The sequence below is a fragment of the Dendropsophus ebraccatus genome, chromosome 11 (genome assembly GCF_027789765.1).
Source record: "Dendropsophus ebraccatus isolate aDenEbr1 chromosome 11, aDenEbr1.pat, whole genome shotgun sequence".
Taxonomy (NCBI): domain Eukaryota; kingdom Metazoa; phylum Chordata; class Amphibia; order Anura; family Hylidae; genus Dendropsophus; species Dendropsophus ebraccatus.
In genome coordinates, this window is record NC_091464.1 from 10,190,143 (window position 1) to 10,212,715 (window position 22,573).

The following is a 22,573-nucleotide window of genomic DNA, read 5'->3' on the forward strand; positions in this document are numbered from 1 at the left end:
CACAGGGAGCAGTCTTTGGGAGGGAAATTAAGGGGCAAGGGGAGCAGTCTGTGGGAGGAAAACTAAGGGGCACAGGGAGCAGTCTTTGGGAGAGAAATTATGGGGCACAGGGAGCAGTCTGTGGGAGGAAAACTAAGGGGCACAGGGAGCAGTCTTTGGGAGAGAAATTATGGGGCACAGGGAGCAGTCTGTGGGAGGAAAACTAAGAGGCACAGGGAGTGGTCTGTGGGAGGAAAACTAAGGGGCACAGGGAGTGGTCTGTGGGAGGAAAACTAAGGGGCACAGGGAGCATTATGTGAGAGAGGGAAACTAAGGGGCACAGGAAGCGGTCTGTGAGAGGGAAACTAAGCACCACCTTCCTTCTGTTATAGATGTAATCTAAAAATACATATGCTCAGTTGTATGGAATTAATACGCCTATCTCTTGAATTGAAAGTCTACCAGTTGAACAGTGCACAAAACTACATGAATATCACCATCATTTGCTATTACTGCCCAGATCAGAATTGCTAGGACTATGTTAGACTTTGTATACTGATATATAGTATTATGTGCAGAAAAAACAACAAGGCTACAACATAGAACCACTGCCAGACACCAGACTGGTGGAGCCCCCACTGTCCAGGTAACTGCTGCCTCTACACCTGCTACACATAGTATCCAAGGTTAGTCAGTTACCTCCCTGTAATATTATACATCATTATACCTTGTTATGTTGCGTCTAATCTGTATGTTATATTTTTTATAATTACCACTAAGAGAGTCCTAGTACCACATGCAAGAATCCTATCAATGGGAACATAACGGAATATACCAGCTTATTCCTACCCACAAATACAGACACAGGCCTGACTCCTTCTCCTCCCATTGAGAAAGGTTAGTGATAGTTATACTAGTAATACATCAGTAGGTGAAATGGGACCCACATAGTAATATCATATACGTTCTGTACATAAACCACTAAGGCGCAGTACCCCAGAACATCCAGCAGATGGCAGCCTAGTAATAAGGTGTCCACACCTATTATACCTGCCTCCCCTACAGACAGCGGCCCAGGTTAGTAGAATATATTCTCTGATCCATTTACATGAATGATGTTAAAGGGGTTATCCAGCGCTACAAAACATGGCCCTTTTTCCCCCTACTGTTGTCTCCAGTTCAGGTGCGGTTTGCAACTAAGCTCCATTTACTTCAATGGAACTGAGTTTCAAAACCTGCACCCAATCTGGAGACAACAGTAGGTGGAAAGTGGCCATGTGTTTGTAGCGCTGGATAACCCCTTTAACATTTATTGGGAAACTGACAGCATGGATATGCCTATTCCAGCAGGGCTGACCAAACATTGGCCCAGGCTTCTTTCCATACATATTTTTCTAATAATATCATGATTGGTAACATTTATTTGATATAAAAGTGTTTACATATGAGATCATGGAGGTCTCCAGGCTGTGTGGACCCCAGGGAAATTGGGCATGAGGGTGTTCTGCAATGTAAACCATTAGTCATTTACGGGTTAGGCTGAGATTACACTATGCTTCTGCAGCCTAATGGATCAGTTTTTATATGGTTACTTTTAATGTACACAAAACCATGGTCAACCAACTGTACACTAAAAATTTTTCCTTAAAGGGGTTATCCAGCGCTACAAAAACATGGCCACTTTCCCCGTACTGTTGTCTCCAGATTGGGTGGGGTTTTGAAACTCAGTTCCACTTAAGTAAATGGAGCTTAATTGCAAACTGCACCTGAACTGGAGACAACAGAAGGGGGAAAAGTGGCCATGTTTTTGTAGCGCTGGATAACCCCTTAAAGGGAACCTGTCACCCCCCGTGCCGGGGTGACAGGCTCCCGACCCCCTGTTAGAGCCCCATATACTTACCCAATCCCACCGGGTCCCGCTTCTGGAGGTGGTCGGGTGACGGAGATCTCAGCAGCTGCAGCCCGGCGCGCGCGCTGAGAGATGAGTCCAACGCTCATAGAGAATGACGGAGCTCTGGACTCTCCTGTCATTCTCTATGAGCGTTGGACTCATCTCTCAGCGCATGCGCCGGGCTGCAGCGGCTGAGATCTCCGTCACCCGACCACCTCCAGAAGCGGGACCCGGCGGGATTAGGTAAGTATATGGGGCTCTAACGGGGGGTCGGGAGCCTGTCACCCCGGCACGGGGGGTGACAGGTTCCCTTTAAAAGTATCCGCATAGATCTGTGTTTTTATTTTTTTTAAATGGAAGTCAATGGAAAATTGGATCAATATGGATGCCCACAATTGCATCAGTTTTGCATTTGCAATAACCATTATTATTATATATTAAAGGGGTTATCCAGTTTAGTAAAATAGATGTTCCATAATCCCCCTCCTCCTGGAGGCTAACAATCTCTTCAATACTTGTTATTGACTTCTCAGTCTCCTTCCCCGAGTTCTGACTGTGGCCCCATCTGCTCAAACTGTGTCTGAGCATTCCTCTCTGTCCCGCCAATGAACTCCCTCTTCCCTTTGAGGATATTCACATGACCAGCGTCCCTGCTTGGCTGTCTCTGCACTCTGTGATGCCGGACAGCCCAGAGAGGATTATTCATAGGGAGGTCGTTGGCAACTTGACCCCAGAGGTGGCCATCCAGCATCACAGAGTGCAGAAACAGCCAGCCAGGGATACAGCCAGGAATTTATTTATGTAGAAACTCCAGTAGATGTCACCCTGAGAGGCGGCAGCCTGAAGAAGCTGACAGCCACATTATTCCCCAGCCCCACCGTCCTAAATACTGAGGGCTCTAACACTGAACCAGGTTAGCTCCTATGGCCCCAACCAGACTACAGGTTACTAGGACTTTGTTAGACTTTGTATACTGATATATAGTATTATGTGCAGAGTGGTTACAATATATAACCACTGCCAGACACCAGACTGGTGGAGCCCCCACTGTCCAGGTAACTGCTGCCCCTACACCCGCTACACATAGTACCCAAGGTTAGTAAGTTACCTCCCTGTAATATTATACATCATTATACCTGGTCATGTTGTATCTAATCTGTATGTTACATATTTAATATTTGCTCCTAAGAGAGTCCTAGTACCACAAGCAAGAATGAGAACATAACAGAATATACCAGCTTATTCCTACCCACAAATACAGACACCGGCCTGACTTCTTCTCCTCCCATTGAGAAAGGTTATTGATAATGATATTAGTAATAGATCAGTAGGTGAAATGGGACCCACATAGTAATATCATATACATTCTGTGCAGAAACCACTAAGGAGCAGTCCCCCAGAACACCCAGCAGATGGCAGCCTAGTAATAAGGTGTCCCTACCTATTATACCTGCCTCCACTACAGACAGCGGCCCAGGTTAGTAGAATATGTTCACTAATGCATGCATTGTATATATTCTACATTGTGTTAAAAAAGCTGACTGTGACAAGGTAGTGCACAATCGGGGTATTATAAGTGGGCTTACACAGGCAGGAGGGGCAGGCACTGTGCTGCAAGGTACCAGACACAGACAGGTTACAATTAACAGTAGTTTTGATGGATCCAGTTTCCCAAGTCTCTGTCTCTAGGCCGAGCTCCCACTGAACATTCCCCCAAGTAGACGAGCATTGTCAGTAAGATACTTCGGCACTTCGCAACTTTGTCTTACTGAGGATCATCCCCTCTTCCTTGTTACAATTAGGGTTGGAGTGTAGAGTGTCTGCACCTGTGATTGGTTAACACAACAAATAGCTGAACCTTACACACTGCAGCTGTGCACAGGGGAGAGTGAGACACCTAGTGGCTGGAGCAGATAATCACAGCTCTCAGCCCTTGGTGTGACACCTGACACAGATACTTTCTGACGGGCGGTAAACAAGTTAGTAAACCCTGTACTGGCACACTACAGATCCAGCTTTTCCCGGCACATGGAGTGGAGCGGCACAGACCTGACAAGCTGCTAGACAATCCTAATGAAGCACCTCCCTTGGTTCCTACTATAAATGATCTTATTCCTACTGCCAATCCCTTTGACAGTTACCACTTATTATTAATATGTTTATTAATGACCTTGTAGAGGGGCTACAGAGTAGAATCTCCATATCTACAGATGATACTCAACTGGCTAAAGTAATCACCACAGAGGAGGATAATATAATATAAAGGAGAATAATATATTACAGGGGAGGAGGGTATAATATTACAGAGGAGGAGAATATCATATTACAGTGGGATTTGAGGATTTTTGGAGAAGCTGAAGGCTGGGGCAGATAAATGGCAAATAAGGTTTAATGTGGATAAATGTAAAGTTATGCATTTGGGTCAATATTAGTATTAAGCTAAGAATAAAATGCTTGAGTGCTCATTACCAGAGTCAAGTATTTTTCAATGCTCCAGTGCTCGCCTCGATTAACGAGCCCCATAAAAATCAATGGGAGACTCGAGCATTTAACCAGGTGCCCCCTGCTTGGCAGAGCTGATGGTGCATGGTTCATCTTAAAACCTCAGAAAGTAACAGTCTGGCCCTAGGGGTTAAGTTAACCTCCTGGGGGCCAGACTGTATCATTTTAGGTTATTAAGCAGCTGCATACAGTTAGTGTTTCACTAGCCTTGCATAGACGCGATTCCCGCATATGCTGAGCCCCTCCCCCTTTGCCAGCTTCTCTTGTGTATATTTACTTATGAGCATGTTTTTGTTCCATTGTTCCGGCTAATTTAAGCCGCCAAACATAAAGGGAGGAGACTTGCACCTTGACTCAAGCACAAGAAGCATGCTTGTGCAACACTAGTCAACACATAAAATGAAAGTGGCCGTCCCTGCAGCTACGATAAAGTTCCCTTTTTGTGTGTATTCTATGCTGTTCTCCTGATATTACATAGGTAACTGTAACAGGCTAAGAAAGGACTATGTTCTATCAGCTGCTACATGGTTACACCAAATCATCCGCAACTAAGTGCACAGTAACAATGTAAACCTGCCTGGGACAAACTCTGTCTCTTTCTGTTTATGAAGTTTGCACAGAAGCTTATCATAGTGTGTGCCCAGGTTTTATGTTCCCATCGCCAGGAACCTGTGCCGAGCTGTACAGTGTATTTCACAGAGACTAGTAGAACATTTGCTGCAGAATTAGAAAAGGTTTTTTACAGTTACTTTTTTGCAGAAACAGCTCCACCACTGTATTCAGGTTGTGTTTGGTATTACAATTTAGCTCCATTCACTTCAATAGAACTGAGCTGCAAAACCCTCACACCCAAACGAAGGACGAGAGAGGTGCTGTTTCTGAAAGAAAGCAGACATTTCTTCCTAAGGCTGGATAGGACCTTTTTAGTCTCTTCCCACAGAATAACATATCTGGTTTGTCAGGATTGCAGGTGACTTACTGCAATACAATGTAGCAGGTGTTTCAGGGGATTGAAGCAGCGCGGTGTACTAATAGCAGAAAGGTCTGGGAGTTTCACCTTGGTAGGTACCACAGTAATGGTCTAGGTCTGAGATCCATCCTGAACCAGCTGGGTAACACCCTGCATCTAGTTCACTAAGGCTGTCATGCTGTCCGTAAGAGAACGGGTACAGCAACACCTGAGGCCTGTCATTCTGTCAAGCCCCTGTCCTTTCCTACCTACCTGGACAATCCCCCCTTCATGGCGGACACCTAATGTACACAGGTTAGGACAGAAAGACATATATACAGAACACAATAAAGGATAACCAGACTGGGGTTCAAAACCTACATAGCAACGCAGTACAAAACCAGAATCCAATCGATCTGATGACGCCCCCCCCCATTTATATACTATCACTCTCACCTTTCATCTGAGGGGGATTCCTGATCTGCCGTTCAGCGCCCGCATCTCCTAGAAATTTTGCGCATTGGACCTCCGACCTGCCGACTCTTCCTTGTCTAGCAGATGTAGCAAGTTTAAAGGAGAAGTCCGGCCATTTTTAAAATCCGACATCTAGCAGGGCAATGAGGAAAGTTTATTACAAGCACTAACTAACCCGTGTCAGTGGTGAGTGGTGGGACTGGACTCGGGACCCCTACCAGGCTCCAGTAACTCCAGCACTGACACATCAGGACCCGGCTGATGGATTGGCCGCTCAACCGGTCAGTTGAACCGGGGGGGGGGGGGGGTGCTGCTCCAGTCATTGATTGGCTGAGCAGCCAAGACATTTTCCTCCGAGATGTGATGCAACCACAACTCAGGGGTCCTGAGGTAGGTCCTGCCACTCACCACAGACATGGGGGGAGGTAAGTTTGTACTAGTTATTAAATTCCCAGCTGATGAAATTTAAAAATGACGCCTGCCCCACACCTGCCTGCCATCCCTGCTCCCTGATTGGCTCAGTCTCTGATGGGGCAGTGACGGGTGGTCCTGGCAAGGTAGCTTCCTGATGTAACAATTGTTCAAGCAGATCCCTATTAAGTTGACATCTTTTTTAATATTCTAAAAAATATTTTTTTAGGAATGGATCACTCTGAAAATTTTACACCAAGAAATTCTTATCAACATCCAGAGACAGGAGAAAACTATGGAATCACACATGGGTACAAGCTGAACACAGAGGTGGCAATATTGCTGGGAAATTCTACAGAAGAGACTCCAGAGTCCAAACCCGGCCAAGATGGAGGCAGTAATCAGAGGTAGGAGATGGACATAGTACTACTATATAGTAAGAAGTATAAAATATAATATGAAGTCCTCTGTTCCCAAAAGAGATTTTAGTTTTTTGGCCTTGTATGTCGACACTAGAGGTCTGGAATGGCTCTGTATTTAGGAGCCTTACAATTCCTTGTTGCTGCGCAGGCTTATGAGATGATATATTTATGTAGTGGCAATGGGCCGGCTTATGGTCTGCTTAGGTATAGCTGCATTTAGGGTCAAAGGAAATAAAAAAAAACTTTAAACCATTTCTTATTGTAAAAAAAATCTCTATAAATACTTGGTCTCTACCTGTTACAACATCCATAACCCCTTTCTACCCCACATCTATAGTACTGTGGCATAAATCATCCCCCAGCACAGTGCTGCCCTATTAAGTACAGTGTATTTTCTCCAGCACTATGCCATAGTATAGCAAAGAGGAGAAAAAAATCTAGTTACTGTCCTTGTCATTGGTCAGCAAAGTAAGGAAATTGAGGTGCAGATGGGAGAACTACCTCCAAACAGCCAAGTTCTGACCCCCACCCCCACCCCAATGTATGTACTTTATATTATTATTATTATTATTATTATTATTATTATTATTATTTGTTTTCTGCTTTATTGTTCATGATAAACACTTAAATCTTATCTTCTTTTTATTACAGCCAGGCTTCTAACCTAAAGAACCTAATCCTCATTTTGGTCCCACTGCTGGCCATTAGCTGTGTCATTGGATTTGCGGTAATAATGTCTGTTGTAATAAAAGTTCATAAAAATAAAGGTAAGTGCTAACAATTTTACAGAATATTTTATCTGACTTTTCTTGAATCTGTGATATTATAAGTTACTGTACAGTAATGGAGAGGATGGGAAACACAAGGGCTGACAGAGACTGCAGGGAGCATGAAGGAATGAGCAGGGTATATGTGGGCACAGTATAGCAGCACTCTCTGTCCGGGGAGAGAAGGGTTACAGCTATGGAGAGATTACCTCCACAGTCCCGTCCCCTGATGCAAGCCCCAGCCTGAAGTGGATCTGCTATGATTTGTAAGGTGATGGAGACTTCCTGGGTCAGAGTACAGGGCTGTAGACCCCGCTATGCAGACCATGCCCCTCCCCCACTCCCCCTCCCGCCCAGTACAGGGAGCTCTTACACCAAAGCAATACTCTTAAACTAAGTCACAATTGTGAAAAACTGTGAGCTCTTAAACCTAAACGCTCTTAATCCAAGTTACTCTTAAATCAAGGTACCACTGTATATGAAAAAAAAATTATAAAAAGTAATCAAAAACTGCCATTTGTATCAAAATGGTAACAATAAAAACTATAGATCATGGTGCACAAAATAAGTCCCCAATCCTGTAGGTGGGAAAATGCGAGGGTTATGGCTCTTAGAAAGCGAGGAGGAACATTGCTTCAATGTGACCTGGACGTCTGGGCATCAATGACCTTCGGTTATGTAGGGGTTGAAAGTGCTTCTAGACATAATGAACTAATATTGGTTTTGAGCCATTTTCAAAAATCCATCAGGGGGAAATTGATCAGGACTAGACACTTACCTCTCCTTGTGCCTGCAGTGAGGGGCTGGACCGGCCTCAGGATCCCCACCGGTAGGCATTTTCCACTGATTTGTGAAGACGTCAAAACTCAGGGGAAAATACCCATCCTGGCTGGTAGACTGACCACTCAGCCAATTAGTGACTGGAGTGGCATCCTGCCCTAGTCGCTGACTGGCTGAGCGGCCAGTAAATCAGCCAGGTTGTAACGTGTCAGCTCCGGAGATCCCGGACTCTGGAGGTGTCCCGAGACAAGTCCTGCCGCTCACCGCAGGCACGCAGAGAGGTAAGTTCCTACTCCTGATGAAATTGGCGTCTAAAGATTTCCCGACTTCTCCTTTAAATTAACTGGTGTCTAAAAGGTATACAGATTTGTAAATTACTTCTGTTCTAAATATCTCCAGTCTTCCCATACTTATCAGCTGCTGTATGTCCTGCATGAAGTGGGGTATTCTCTCCAGTCTGACACATTGTTCTTTGTTGCCACCTCTGTCCTCTGCCAACCTCTCTTGCTACATTGTGCCCACGTTATGGCCATAGAATATGGTATTAAAGTGATTCTCATGGTTGTTGCCATTCCTTTACTGAACCTTCCTTTCTGTTTTGATTATACAGCAACAGTCGATTCTGTCCACCACCAGGAAAATGCTTCTATGATAGACGGAGAAGCAGCAAAGGGGGAAAACGCAGAGGAAAATGAGATGGCTGTTGAACTAACAAAGTGTAATGGTTTCTATAAAGAGACAGGTATGTACGGGGAATACATGTGGTGTAGGGGCTTATGGGAAAATTGTCAATGTATGACAACTAGAGATGAGCAAAGCCTGTCTGTGCCTCCTCCCCACCCCCTTCTCTTCAGCTGCGCCCCTAGGCTGGATTACAGACTGGTCACCCTGACAATCTTTGGCATGCACCATGCCCAAGATTGGCAGGGTGGCCAGTACAGCGATTAGCTAAGCTGCGCCAGTTTACCTGCATTCTCTTGTGTCAAAACAGCGCATGCTCAGGATTTCCGGAGTTCCCAGGCCGTTATCCAACCCATGGGCGTAGCTGAAGACAAGAGAGGCAGGAAAAAGGCAGAGAGAGGGGTTGCAGGCCTTTGCTTTTTTTTGTATTTCAGTTTTTATCTCCTCATCCTCAACAGAGCCATATTTTTTGGCTATACCAATTGTGTTTTGTTTTTAATTTACTTCCTCCCTTCTACCGTAATCTACTGGGAAAAGACTCTACAGCAACTTTCAATGGTTTGCTTTTTCTTAGTAGTGTAGTGTCCCAGTGCGGGGGTCACTAAGCTTTTCACCGCCCGTCAGAAAGTATCTGTGTCAGGTGCCACACCGAGAGCTGGGAGCGGTGATTTCCGCTCCAGCCACTAGGTGTCTCACTCTCCCGCGTGCACAGCTGCAGTGTAAAGGTTTAGCTTAACTGTGTTATGTTGTCCAATCACAGGTGCAAGACACTAACTTTTCTCTATCCCTCTCCCTTCCTGTCACACAGCTCTATAACAGCTGAGGTAGCTTCCTATTCTAGGTCTTCCTAGTTAGTGTGTATGAGAGACAGACTCAAGACACAGGCTTCTTCTACTGTGACCAAGCAGGTCTGGCTTAGGTCAGAGCCCTTAATGGGGACTGAAGCTGATTTCCTAACTAGAGACTGAGACTGCTAGCATGCAGTGCTAAGCTTTAGAAGTGGGTTAACCATCGGGTGCGACATTCTTGTCTCTGCTGTGGAACTTCCTAAATGCCAGGACAGTCACCTCCTAGAAGAGAGGAAGAGGGACTGATCCCCAGTAAGACAAAGCTGCTAATTGCCGACGTATCTTACTGACAAATCTCATCCACTTGGAGGTATCTTCAGTAGGAGCTCGACCTAGAGACAGAGGCCTGGAACTCGTACAATCCTACCTGGCGGTCTCCGTGTTGGTGAGGCAGAAGGCAGTCATATATGCACAGTTCATGTATGCACACGAGTATGAAAAGTTCTTCTTGCAAGTATCTATACCACAATCCCGACAGAGTACTGCACTAATTAGACAAGGCCCCTACACAACCCTCATCCTTTCACCTCTACCTGTAGTCTACCTCCAGAGTTGTATTAGTTTTGCACTAAGCACCTGTGAGCAGCTCCTTTTTTGTATACCTTGTATATTGCACTGAAAAGTTTAAAAGCAAAGTATCGATTGTTAGTTAGATGCTAGACTCTGTCACCTCTCTTGCGGTGCACCTGCACCGTCACACCTCACTATTGTTCTACCAAGGGACCAGTGCCCGTGTGTCAGGGGTGGGTACTGGCACTACTGGCTACCAAGACAAAACCAACTCCAAAACACCAGAACCCACCTGCAGCCTCAATACCAGTGTGCAGCAGCACTAGCTGCGGCAGTAGTTACACACAGGGGCGTAACTACCACTATAGCAGCCATAGCGGCTGCTATGGGGCCCACCGCATCAGAGTGCCCCCTAAGCTGTCACCACCTGAGCAGGCCTCCCTGGATCTGCAAATGTCCCTTTAACTGAAAGCACTGACAAGCGCACTTAGTTATGACTACACTTGGTGGTTGATCGGGAAGAGGGGGGAGGTCCAATCAGAAGTTTGCTATGGGGCCCAGCCATTTCTAGTTACGCCCCTGGTTACACAGTAATACCTCGGTTCCCGAACACCTCAGTGTTCGAACAATTCGGTATTCGAACTAAATTTCCCCCTGAAGTTTTGCTCGGTACTCGAACATTGCTCGGTATCCGAACAAAAATTAGGGGGATAACTGTCAGCTGAACTGATGTTCAGCTGACACTTAGAGGTGTTCGGGAACAGGAGCGGGGATTCATGTTCCCCACTACAGTGAGAGGCAGGAGTGGGCGGCTATTTAAACTTGCCGCCGTGCTCCTGCTCCTCTCAGCTGTGGGGGACACTCTGTAAAGAGGCAGGGATTCCCCTCATTATGAGGGGATTCCACACTTCTTTACTGGGTGTCCCCCGCAGCTGAGAGGAGCAGGAGCACGGCGGCAAGTTTAAGCAGCTGTCCGCTCCTGCCTTTCACTGGGGGAACGCCCTGTAAAGAAACCGGCTGCACTGCTTTCTGTCAGCACTGACCTGTCTCTCCACATCCCCCAGGCCAACCCTGTGCACCTCCTGTACGCTTCCCCAGCCTGCGGCGCGCCCGTGCTGTTGCGCCTGCAGCCCCGCTCACCAGCTCCTTAGCCGCTTGGTCCTGCTGCTCCCCGCCGCCTCTGCGGGGTGAAGGAGAGTATTCAGAGGTGGTGGGGAGCAGAGGGAGCAAGCAGCTAAGGAGTTTGTGAGCGGGGCCGCCGGCGCAACAGCACAGGCACGCCTCGGGCTGGAGAAGTGTACAGGAGGTGCTCCGGGTTGGCCGGGGGATGTGGAGAGACAGGTCAGTGCTGACAGGGAGCAGTGCGGTCGGCTTCTTTACCAGGTGTTCCCCCAGTGAGGGGGAGGCTATTTAAACTTTCCGCTGTGCTCCTGCTCCTCTTAGCTGCGGGGGACACCCTGTGGCGAATCCCATCATAATGACGGCAATCCCCGCTCTTTACAGTAGGTAGTGGTGCAAGATGCAAAACTAATTACTGCTAGTTTTTACGCTCTGTGGGCCGGGTGCTCTGCACCTGACTCATGGGGGGACATGTATGAAAAGGCGTAAATGCCTTTTTAGGCGCAGATGGGGCAGATCGGCGTAAAAATATTCACAAATGGTATTTTTGCAAATATTTTTTTCTCATCTGCCGCATCTGCGCCCCCTTCACCAGTGGGGCAGAGAGAGGGCGTTATTGGGGATGCGGCAGCACGCAGAGTGGGCACGGCCTCTGCATGCACTGCATTTATCATTTTTTCCGTGGAAAAATGATACTGAAACCTACGCCAGCTCTGAGCGGACAGGCTCCGTGCGATAGGGATTTATGTAGAGGCAATGCACCTCTTCATAAATCCCCTGAGCTCCTAAGATGCTGGGACATTTGTAAGCCTGGTGTAAAAAAACGCCGGACTTCATAAATGTCCCCCATGGAGTGTAAAAAACAATTAATCAGATTTACATTGTTCCCTATAGGAACTTACAGCTCGGTTCTCGAACTGCTCAGTTCTGGAACAGCCTTCCAGAACCGATTATGTTCGAGAGGCGAGGTACCACTGTATAGATAGATAGATACACTGGTTTGCAATAAATTAGAATATCAACAAAAAATTTTTTTCCAGAAATTAAATTCAAAAAGTGACCTTATATATTCTATAGAGTCATTACATACAGAGTGAACTTTTTCAAGCGTTTATTTCTGTTAAAGTTAATGATTATGGATTACAGCCAAGAAAAACCCAAAAGTCAGAACTGAATTGAACCCAAAACTGAAAAAAAAATGTTTTTAACACAGAAATGTCGACCAAATGAAAAGTCAGTACAGTATATGCCATCTATACTTGGTTGGGGCACCTTTTGCATGAATGACGGCATCAATGCGGCAATGTGGCATGGAGGTGACCAGCTGATGTCACTGCAGAGGTGTTATTGAAGCCCAGGATGCTTTGATAGCAGCCTTCAGCTCGTCTGCATTGTTGGCTCTGGTGTCTTTCATCTTCCTCTGACAATACCCCATAAATTCTCTATGGGGTTAAGGTCTGGCGAGTTTGCTGGCCAATCAAGCACAGAGATGCTGTGGTTAGTAAACCAGGGATTGGGACTATTGGCCGTGTGGACAGGTGCCAAATGCTGCTGGAAGATGAAAATTCCATCTCCAAAAATCTTTCCAGCACAGGGAAGCATGAAGTGCTCTAACATTTCCTGGTAGACGGCAGCAATGACTTTGTTGCTGATGAAACACAGTGAACCTACACCAGCAGATGACATGGCGCCCCAAACCATCATCTGTCACCAGTCTTCCCCATGATTGTGTTGCATACTGAACCAGACTAAGGGACCTTTTATAACACTTAGGAAGCCACTGCAGGTGTTTAAGGTTAAAGGGGTATTCCCCCCAAAATTATTTTTGCATTAATACGCTGCCCACCCGTAGCTTTCCATCTTTCCAATATAAAGTTATTATGGATTCTGCACAGTTTTGCTGTTATCCAGCTGCATTCACCCCCACGGATTGCAGAGAATCATCAGACCTCAGTCCAACCCGACACGCTCCCTGCTCCTGGCCCCGACCCTCCGAGACGGCATCACGTGTCCTCAGTCCCAGCACACAGGGCCGGATTAAAGGGAGGGCACCAGGGGCACGTGCCCAGGGGCCTCCACCACTAGGGGGCCTCCACCAGCCCAAACCTGGAAGTGGTGTCTGGGAGCCAGTCCCACACGCAAAAAGCATGTGGAAACCCTACCTGGACACAGCACTGGCCACACTGCATGCTGTCCAGGGAGGAAGGGAGGTGTAGGGTTAATCCTGTGTAAGCATCTCCCTCCTGGCAGGCTCAGACTCCCCCCTGGTGGGTCTTTGAATGGATTCTTCCTGTCAAGCTTCCGGGTACCTGTCTCCTGCCAAGGTCCTCATTCCCCCCTCGCCCCTCCCCCTCACTGCGGAGAGGACAGCGTGGGACCTCAGCAAGGAAACCTGATCTCTCCAGTAGGGATGTGACATCATGACGCATGCTGGAGGATCTGTCACAGTGGCTTTCAGGCTGAAGGAACAGAGAAGAGCCAGAGGAGAGAAGACCTGTCATTTGCCCAGATCAGGTGAGTAAGAGGCTTTGTTTTGTATTGGCACATCAGAGCAGGGATATATACTATAGGGGCATATATCAGAGCAGGGGGCATATACTATGGGGGCATATATCAGAGCAGGGGTATATACTATAGGGGCATATATCAGAGCAGGGGGCATATACTATGGGGGCATATATCAGAGCAGGGGTATAAACTATAGGGGCATATATCAGAGCAGGGGTATATACTATAGGGGCATATATCAGAGCAGGGGGCATATACTATGGGGGCATATATCAGAGCAGGGGTATATACTATGGAGGCATATTTTAGAGCAGGGGTATATACTATGGGGGCATATATCAGAGCAGGAGTATATATATATATATATATATATATATATATATATATAGCGCCTGTGTGCAGTGTATGGTATTTAGCCTGGGTGCAGTGTATTATATACAGCTTGTGTGCAGTGTATGGTATATAGCCTGTGTGCAGCATATAACATATAGCCTGTCTGCAGTGTATGAAATACAGCCTGTGTGCAGTGTATGATATATATAGCCTGTGGGCAGCATATGACATGTAGCCTGTGTGCAGTGTATGGTATATAGCCTGTGTGCAGCCTATTATATATAGCCTGTGTGCAGTGTATGATATATAGCCTGTGTGCAGCATATGATATGTAGCCTGTGTGCAGCATATGATATATAGCCTGTGTGCAGCATATGACTTGTAGCCTTTGTGCAGCATTATAGCCTGTGTGCAGCATATGATATATAGCCTGTGTGCAGCATATGACATGTAGCCTGTGTACAGTTTATGGTATATGGCCTTTGTGCAGCATATGACATACAGCCTGTGTGCAGTGTATGATATACAGCCTGTGTGCAGTGTATGGTATATAGCCTGTATGCAGAGTATGGTATATAGCCTGTGTGCAGTGTATGATATATAGCCTGTGTGCAGTGTATGATATATAGCCTGTGTGCAGCATATGACATGTAGCCTGTGTGCATCTACTGTATATATGCCATGATCCTTAGGGTATATTCACATGTACCATATCTGCTATAGATTCTACACAACCTTTAAGTACTTTCTGGTTGCTCTTTACTGCTTTTTTTAGTTTTTATGGTTGGGAACTGAAGATGGGGCCTAGACTTGCAAGTCCAGGTTCTGCCTGCGATTCACAACTGCATATGCTAGCTGTGGTGGTGGCTAACACAGTGGGCAAGAGAGCACAGAAAATGCTAAAGTGCTGTGTTCTTGCATTGAATTAAAGGAAACCTGTCACCCTCCGTGCCGGGGTGACAGGCTCCCGACCCCCCGTTAGAGCCCCATATACTTACCTAATCCCGCCGGGTCCCGCTTCTGGAGGTGGTCGGGTGACGGAGATCTCAGCCGCTGCAGCCCGGCGCGCGCGCTGAGAGATGAGTCCAACACCCATAGAGAATGACAGGAGAGTCCAGCGCTCCGTCATTCTCTATGAGCGTTGGACTCATCTCTCAGCGCGCTCGCCGGGCTGCAGCGGCTGAGATCTCCGTCACCCGACCACCTCCAGAAGCGGGACCCGGCGGGATTAGGTAAGTATATGGGGCTCTAACGGGGGGTCGGGAGCCTGTCACCCCGGCACGGGGGGTGACAGGTTCCCTTTAAGTGGGAACACTCCGAGATGCTCACCCCTCCCCCATCCTGTCTCTAGGGCCTGGCATCTTCCTCTGGACTGCAGCCTCTAGGGACCATCATATGCAGAACAGAGGAGGATGCTGAGCCATACAGCCAGGAGTGAGGAGGGGTAGGTGCTAAGTCCCTACAGTAATCAGCCACCTATATAGATTGCTGTATGGTGTATTTGTGGGGGAAGAAAATGGGGGGGGGGGGCACCAACAAAATTGTTGCCCAGGGCCTCCACCAACCTTAATCCGGCCCTGCACAGTGAAGTGACTGAGAACACTGATGGGGTGGCTGCTGTTAGAGAGGGAGACAGTGATGAGCGCAGCTAACTAACAGCAGCCACCCAGTCACCCCCAGCCCAGAGCTCAACCCGTGTCCAGAGCCTCCCGGCGCAGCGTCCAGCACTCACCCGCAGCACACAGCCCCCCACCCCACAACCAACCGCCCCCCCATCACCCGTGGCATCCCTCACTCACCTGCAGCATAGCCTCCGCACTCACCTGCGGCATCCCGCCCGCCCGCGGCAATCTCTGCCCCCCCACAATCGCCTGCGGCAAGCTCCGCCCCCGCAATCGCCTCGACAAGCTCCGCCCCCGCAATCGCCTCGGCAAGCTCCGCCCCCCGCAATCGCCTCGGCAAGCTCCGCGCCCCCCCCCCCACTATCACCCGCGGAAATCTCCACCCCCCTGCTACGTCGTCACCGCCAACTCAGCTCTGCTACGCCGTCACCGCCAACTCAGCTCTGCTACGCCGTCACTGCCAACTCAGCTCTGCTACGCCGTCACCGCCAACTCAGCTCTGCTACGCCGTCATCCCCAACTCAGCTCTGCTACACCGTCACTTCCAACTCAGATTTGCTACACCGACACAGCCATCTCAGCTCTGCTACACTGTCATCATCTCCTTCATTGTCTCAGCTCTGCTACATCGCCATCTTCAGGCAGAAGCATTGCATGATGGGAAATGTAGTTTCCTATCTTGGATATAGATCGTTTTTTAGAAAAACTTGTAACTCAGGAACGGCAGCAGCTAGAAAGATGGGAGACGTCTCAAAATACTCAGAGGGACTTGGTGAGTAAGACAAGCTAGGTTTGGGACCATTACATTTTTTTAGCTCTTGGGGGGAATACCCCTTTAATTATTCTAATTTTCTGAAATACTGACTTTTGGGTTTTACTTGGCTGTGATCCATAATCATCCACTTTGACAGAAATAAACGCTTGAAAAAGTTCACTCTGTCAGTAATGACTCTATAGAATATATGAAGTCACTTTTTGAATTGAAATCTGAAAAAAAAAAATTTTGGTTGATATTCTAATTTATTGCAAACCACTGTAGATAGATATAGAGAGATAGATATACAGTGGTGCCTCGGATTACCATAAGGAATCATTGAAATGCAGACAAGTTCCACACCCCAAAAATAATTATTTTTTAAAATTCTGGAAAAACAGGTAAAACAAATAAAACATTTTGAAAGCTGAATATTTCATATTATAAGTTTCTGTATAGTATAGCAATCAGCATGTGGTGTATATTGTATAGTAAGTGCATAAGAATAGAAAAAAACAGCAGCAATTTGTAGATACGGAATGGAGCTGCAGATCCTCATATTGCAGTAGCGTAGTACAACAGGCTAGAATAGAGAAGCAGGGCTGCTGTCAGAGGTCTGTGTGGTCACATGACCACAATGGGGAAGGGGTGTGTGTTCAGCATGGACCAATCAGGAAGTGAGGATCACAGAGCTGTGCAGGAGGAAAGTGACAGAAACTTTTCTATACAGCAGTGTATATAACTAAGTGTAAGTGCAGGCATATTATAGCAGCACTGTGGATAGCTGAGTGCAGGCAGATTATAGCAAGAATGAAGAGCATGGAAAACACAAGAGCTGACAGAGACTGCAGGGAGGAATGAGCAGGACATATGTGGGCACATACATGCAGTATTCTCTGTCCGGGGAGAGAGGGGTTACAGATATGAAGAGATTACCTTCACTATCCTGTCCCCTGATGTAAGCCCCAGCCTGAAGTGGATCTGCTATGATTTGGAAGGTGAGGGAGACTTCCTGGGTCAGAGTACAGTGCTGTAGACCCCGCTATGCAGACCATGCCCCTCCCCCACTCCCCCTCCCACCCAGTACAGGGAGCTTTAAAACCAAAGCAATGCTCTTCTTGCAAAGCGCTCTCAATCCAAGTTACTCGTAAAGGGAACCAATCAGCATGTACCGGCCGTAGCTGTATACCTGAAAAAAAGGACTTTACTCCCCCAGGCTCGTGACAAGCAGCGGCGGGAAAGTAGTCATCTAGGCAGCTCCCCGCCTGTATCTAGTCACCGCACTCTGCCTGTCAGCTTGCTCGGAGGGATGATTGACAGGCAGAGAGGACAGTAAAGGACCTCTCTGCCTGTCATTCATCTTCTCCCGGGGGATTAAAGTCCTTTTTTTCGGGTACACAGCTACTGCTGCAGCAACGGACGGTATGTGCCGCGGCTGCTGCAGGAGCTGTATACAGCAGTTCAAGGAACCATATCAGCCCATTTGGGCTGATTGGTTTCCTTTAAACCACTGCTTCTCAAACTGTGAGACGCCCCTAGTCGTTGGTGAGGCCCAGCTGGTGAGACAGCTTTCACAAAGTAACTATGATCTGCACAGTCCTTTTGCTGTTTGCAAAAATCTCCATTTTAGCAACATTAATAATTATTTTGTACTTGCTTTATTAGTATATAAAGCTTGGGAGATAAGTGTAAGCTAGCTCTAGCATTATTTTCAGCTTTTAAATGGAATTTCACCACAGAAAGTGAGGCGCCCTCTTGGTCAGTCTGGTGAGGCCCGGGCATTGCCTTGGTCTGTTGGGTGAGGCTCCAGGAGAAAAAGTTTGAGAAGCACTGCTTTAAACCAAGGTACCACTGTATATATATTTTTTAAAAACCTTTATTACATTTTAGTGGCCCCCAATGGGAGTTTTTTATGGTGCCGGCCATGAAACTACATCTCCCATCATGCAATGCTTATGTCTGACTGGTACATGATGTAGCCGAGCTGATATGCACAAGATATAGCATAGTTGAGTGAGTGGCTGCGGGTCGGATGTCGGATGGGGGGGGGGGGGGATACAAGATATAGCATTGTAATGTTGCGCCAGCAATCCCGGGGCAGATGCAGGGGGTCCAGTGCCCGGGCAGCCACAGCTCATCAGGTCAGATGCAGGGGGGCGTCGGGTGCCGCGGGTGGCCACCGCTCATCAGGTCAGATGCGGGGGGGGGGGGGGGGGGGGGGCTTCCACGATTCGGTCAGATGCCACCAGGTGAGGGGGGACGGGTGCCAGCTGGCCACCAGATGAGCTGGGGGGGGCTGCTTTTAGAGAGGGAGACAGTGATGAGCAGCAGCAGCTGTCACTGTGTCACTGTCCTCTCTCTCTTCAGTGGACTGGTTTAGAAGCACTAACACGACTTGAAGAGACTGGGGACACATGATGCCGACTCGGAGGGTGGAGGCCAGGAGCAGGGAGCGTGTCGGCAGGGGCGTAGCTAGGATTCATGGGGCCCCATAGCAAAAGCTGAAGAACAGAGGTCAGAGGTTATCATTGCAGTGAAGCAGAGATCTCCTTGTCTTCTGCTTGTTAAACCTTTTTTTGAGTTGCAGCATGTAAGTAAACATTGGATCACTTACACACCGCAGTACATAAGGGGTTAAGCAGAAGGACACATGCTCTTTAGAGATGAGCGTACCGGGTTCGTGTTCGAGTCGATCCGAACCCGAACGTTCAGTATTTGATTAGCTGGGGCTGCTGAACTTGGATAAAGCTGTAAGGTTGTCTGGAAAACATGGATACAACCAATGACTATACTCATGATTTCCACATAGCCTTAGGGCTTTATCCAAATTCAGCAGCCACTGCTAATTAAATGCTGAAAGTTTGGGCTCGGATCGACTTGAGCATGCTCCAGGTTCGCTCATCTGTAATACTCTTACCTTCTCCCACAGGCCCCCTCCTGCATGGGCCCCATAGCAACTGCCTACCCTTCCTCTATGGTAGCTACGCCACTGCGTGTTGGGTTGGACTGAGAGTTGATGTTTCTATGCAATCGGTAGGGGTGGGGGCACCTAGATAACAGCAAAACTGTGCAGAATCCATAATAACTTTATATTGACAAGATGGAAAGCTGTGGGTGGGCAACGTATTAAAGGGGTAGTGCGGCACTAAAAAATTATTCACAGAATAACACACATTACAAAGATATACAACTTTGTAATGTATGTTATGTCTGTGAATCGCCCCCTTCCCCGTGTCCCACCACCCCCACCCGTGTTCCCGGAAGTGTGTGGTGCATTATACATTACCTGATCCGTGTCGAGGCCGTCCCCCATCTTGTGCCAAAGAAATATGTTAATATGTTAATAAATTACTAAGTTCCATGTACTTTCATTAACAATTACTTTCCTCTTGTTTCTCTTTGCAGAAGTTTGAAGCTGAAGCCCTAATATTCAAACCATGTTCCTTCTCTATTTCTTAACATTACGCCTATGTGAATATTCAAGAAATATCCCTGGCTGTACTTCTAGGCCTCAACATCCTATTTCTTGCTGTAAAAATTTTTTTTTTTTAAATGCGTTTTTTGGTCCGAGACACACTGACATCTAAAGAGAGAGAGAGAGAGACAGCATGTCACCTATCTTGTCTCCCCTCCCCTCATCCTCTCACCTGGTCAGCTATCGTACCTTGCTGTCAGCTATCCCTGGCTGTACTTCTAGGCCTCAACATCCTATTTCTTGCTGTAAAAATTTTTTTTTTTTAAATGCGTTTTTTGGTCCGAGACACACTGACATCTAAAGAGAGAGAGAGAGAGACAGCATGTCACCTATCTTGTCTCCCCTCCCCTCATCCTCTCACCTGGTCAGCTATCGTACCTTGCTGGCAGCTCCATTGCAATAACTCCTATTTAAAGGGGTACTTTGGTCTGGAGGCTTTTTTTTCTTTAGTACTGCTGAGGGGGGAGGGGGAAGCAATGACGTCCACTTACCTCCTTGGCTCCAGTACTAGGGCCAGCATCACGTTGCTTCGGTCCCCCAGTCTCTGGCTGCTCAGCAGCTGAATAACTATGCGGTTCTGCCAGTGTCATGTCTTGTCCCGTTCCGTCCCAACATGAGTGGCCGGAGATTTGGGGCCTAAAGCAACGTGATGAGGGGCCCAGTGCTGGAGCCGGGGAGGTAAGTGGATGTTATTATCTTCATCCACCCTCTCCCCATTGATACTGAAAAAACACCTCCCATCTGGAGTACCCCTTTAAGTTTTAGCTGTCACAACGGGCTGCTTACGGATTAGCATGGATTTCCTATGTTAATCCAGAAGTTCAGATCACACGCAATGAGACCATAATGTGTGTGACCTCCCCCATTGAATCCAATGGGGGCCATGCACATTACTTATGTCCGTATGCATGGAGACACGAACTTCCAGATTAACAAAAGGAATCATCACTGATGCGGAAGCAAACCTTCATGATAGGTACACTTTAAGGCCCCCTTCCTGTTCAGTGGCAAACCAATATGTTTCTTTATATCAAGGGTGTATTTATTTGTACTTCTAAGGTTTTGACTTGGCTTTTCTTAAAAATTGTTAATCTCCTGCCTGTTACCTGTGTTGACAGAGTTCCACCTGACTTGACCTCAGTGACGGAATAAACAAACCATGGGCCCCAGGCTGTCCACCCATCATGGGCCCCTCTCTCTCCCTAATGCACAGGCACACTGACATGGGACCCTAGAGCGAGAAACTCACTCGCACCAGTGTGTCCTCTGTGCATTCTCTCTATAGTAGATGGCCCCCTGTCTAGTCCCACTATAGTAGATGGCCCCTTGTCTAGTCCCCCTATAGTAGATGGCCCTCTGTCTAGTCCCCCTATAGATGGCCCCCCTGTTTAGGTCCCCCTATAGTAGATGTCCCCCCTATAGTAGATGGCCCCCTGTCTAGTCCCTCTATAGTAGATGACCTCCCTGTGTAGTCCCCTCTTTTAATAGATGGCCCCCTATAGTAGATGGCCCCTCTGTGTAGGTCCCCTTATAGTAGATGCCCACCCCTTTGTAGTGCCCCCCTTTAATTGATGGCCCCCTGGTAATACTATAGTGGAGATAAGCTTGTCAGCATAGTGTTTAATATGGAGCACCTTAAGGTAATAATATGTCCCCAATAAACATTGCCCGGTCCACTGAATGTCGTTGAGTGAACATAGCCTGACCCTTCTGATGTTAGTTACTATAGAGTGGTATTACTGGTTAGATTGGTGCTTGTATAGTGATTACCTGTCCCTGACCAGGTGTTCATGATGTGGTTTACATATAGTACTTGGGAAGTGGTGAGAGATATATAATCAAATAAAGCAGAATCTGATACACATTGCACAAGTGTATATTTCAGTTATATAAGCCACTGGGGTTTGTGTGACGGGGTTGCCTTTTATTTTCAGTCTAACCTTGGTTATAAGGATATAATCTGTGACAAAGAGCCTGGATTAAAGGGAATGTATCACTTAGTCCTTAGTCAATGTGTTTCTGGAAGAAAGCAGCCATGATTTTCAAATCCTGGATAACCACTCTAATCTGAGTTAGGCATACTCTGTGACATTAACAAACTGGACTCCAGATGAAAACATTGGACTAGAGTAGTGAAGAACAGAAGAAGAGGAACAAGATACCCATCCTCACGTATATCCTCGACACAGTAGTAGAGACAGCACTTCCGAACAAAGTCCATGTGGAGTTTATCATACACCAGTGTGACGTTTCGACATGATAGCCTTTTTCAATCAGTGATAGGCTATCATGCCAAAACGTGTAAAATGAACTCCACAGGGACTTTGTTTGGAAGTGCTGTCTCTACTACTGTGTTGTGATTTACCCGATGCCAACCTGGTCTGGTTTGGTGAGGTGTGCACCCACATTTCATTAATATACGTTTTGTGCTGCTGAGAGACTTTACTTTGTACTCACGTATAGATATCTTTGATCTGACCACCTTATGGCCTATAGTGTCGGGATACCAATACTGCTAGGGTAGTACGAGTTTCCAGGTCCCTGCGCT

At 47.2% G+C, this 22,573-nt stretch overlaps 1 protein-coding gene across 2 annotated transcripts in view; it reads left to right on the plus strand.

Moving 5' to 3' along the window:
• Positions 1 to 21,933, plus strand: part of FCAMR (Fc alpha and mu receptor) — a 33,594-nt gene extending 11,661 nt beyond the window's left edge. For both annotated transcript variants that reach the window (XM_069945040.1, XM_069945041.1), the window contains 4 exons: positions 6,436 to 6,613; positions 7,280 to 7,395; positions 8,786 to 8,917; positions 19,956 to 21,933. In XM_069945040.1, coding sequence (XP_069801141.1) covers positions 6,436 to 6,613; positions 7,280 to 7,395; positions 8,786 to 8,917; positions 19,956 to 19,963 — 434 coding nt within the window. In that variant the 3' untranslated portion in view covers positions 19,964 to 21,933. The remainder of the gene's footprint in view (positions 1 to 6,435; positions 6,614 to 7,279; positions 7,396 to 8,785; positions 8,918 to 19,955) is intronic.
• Positions 21,934 to 22,573: the final 640 nt, after the last annotated feature.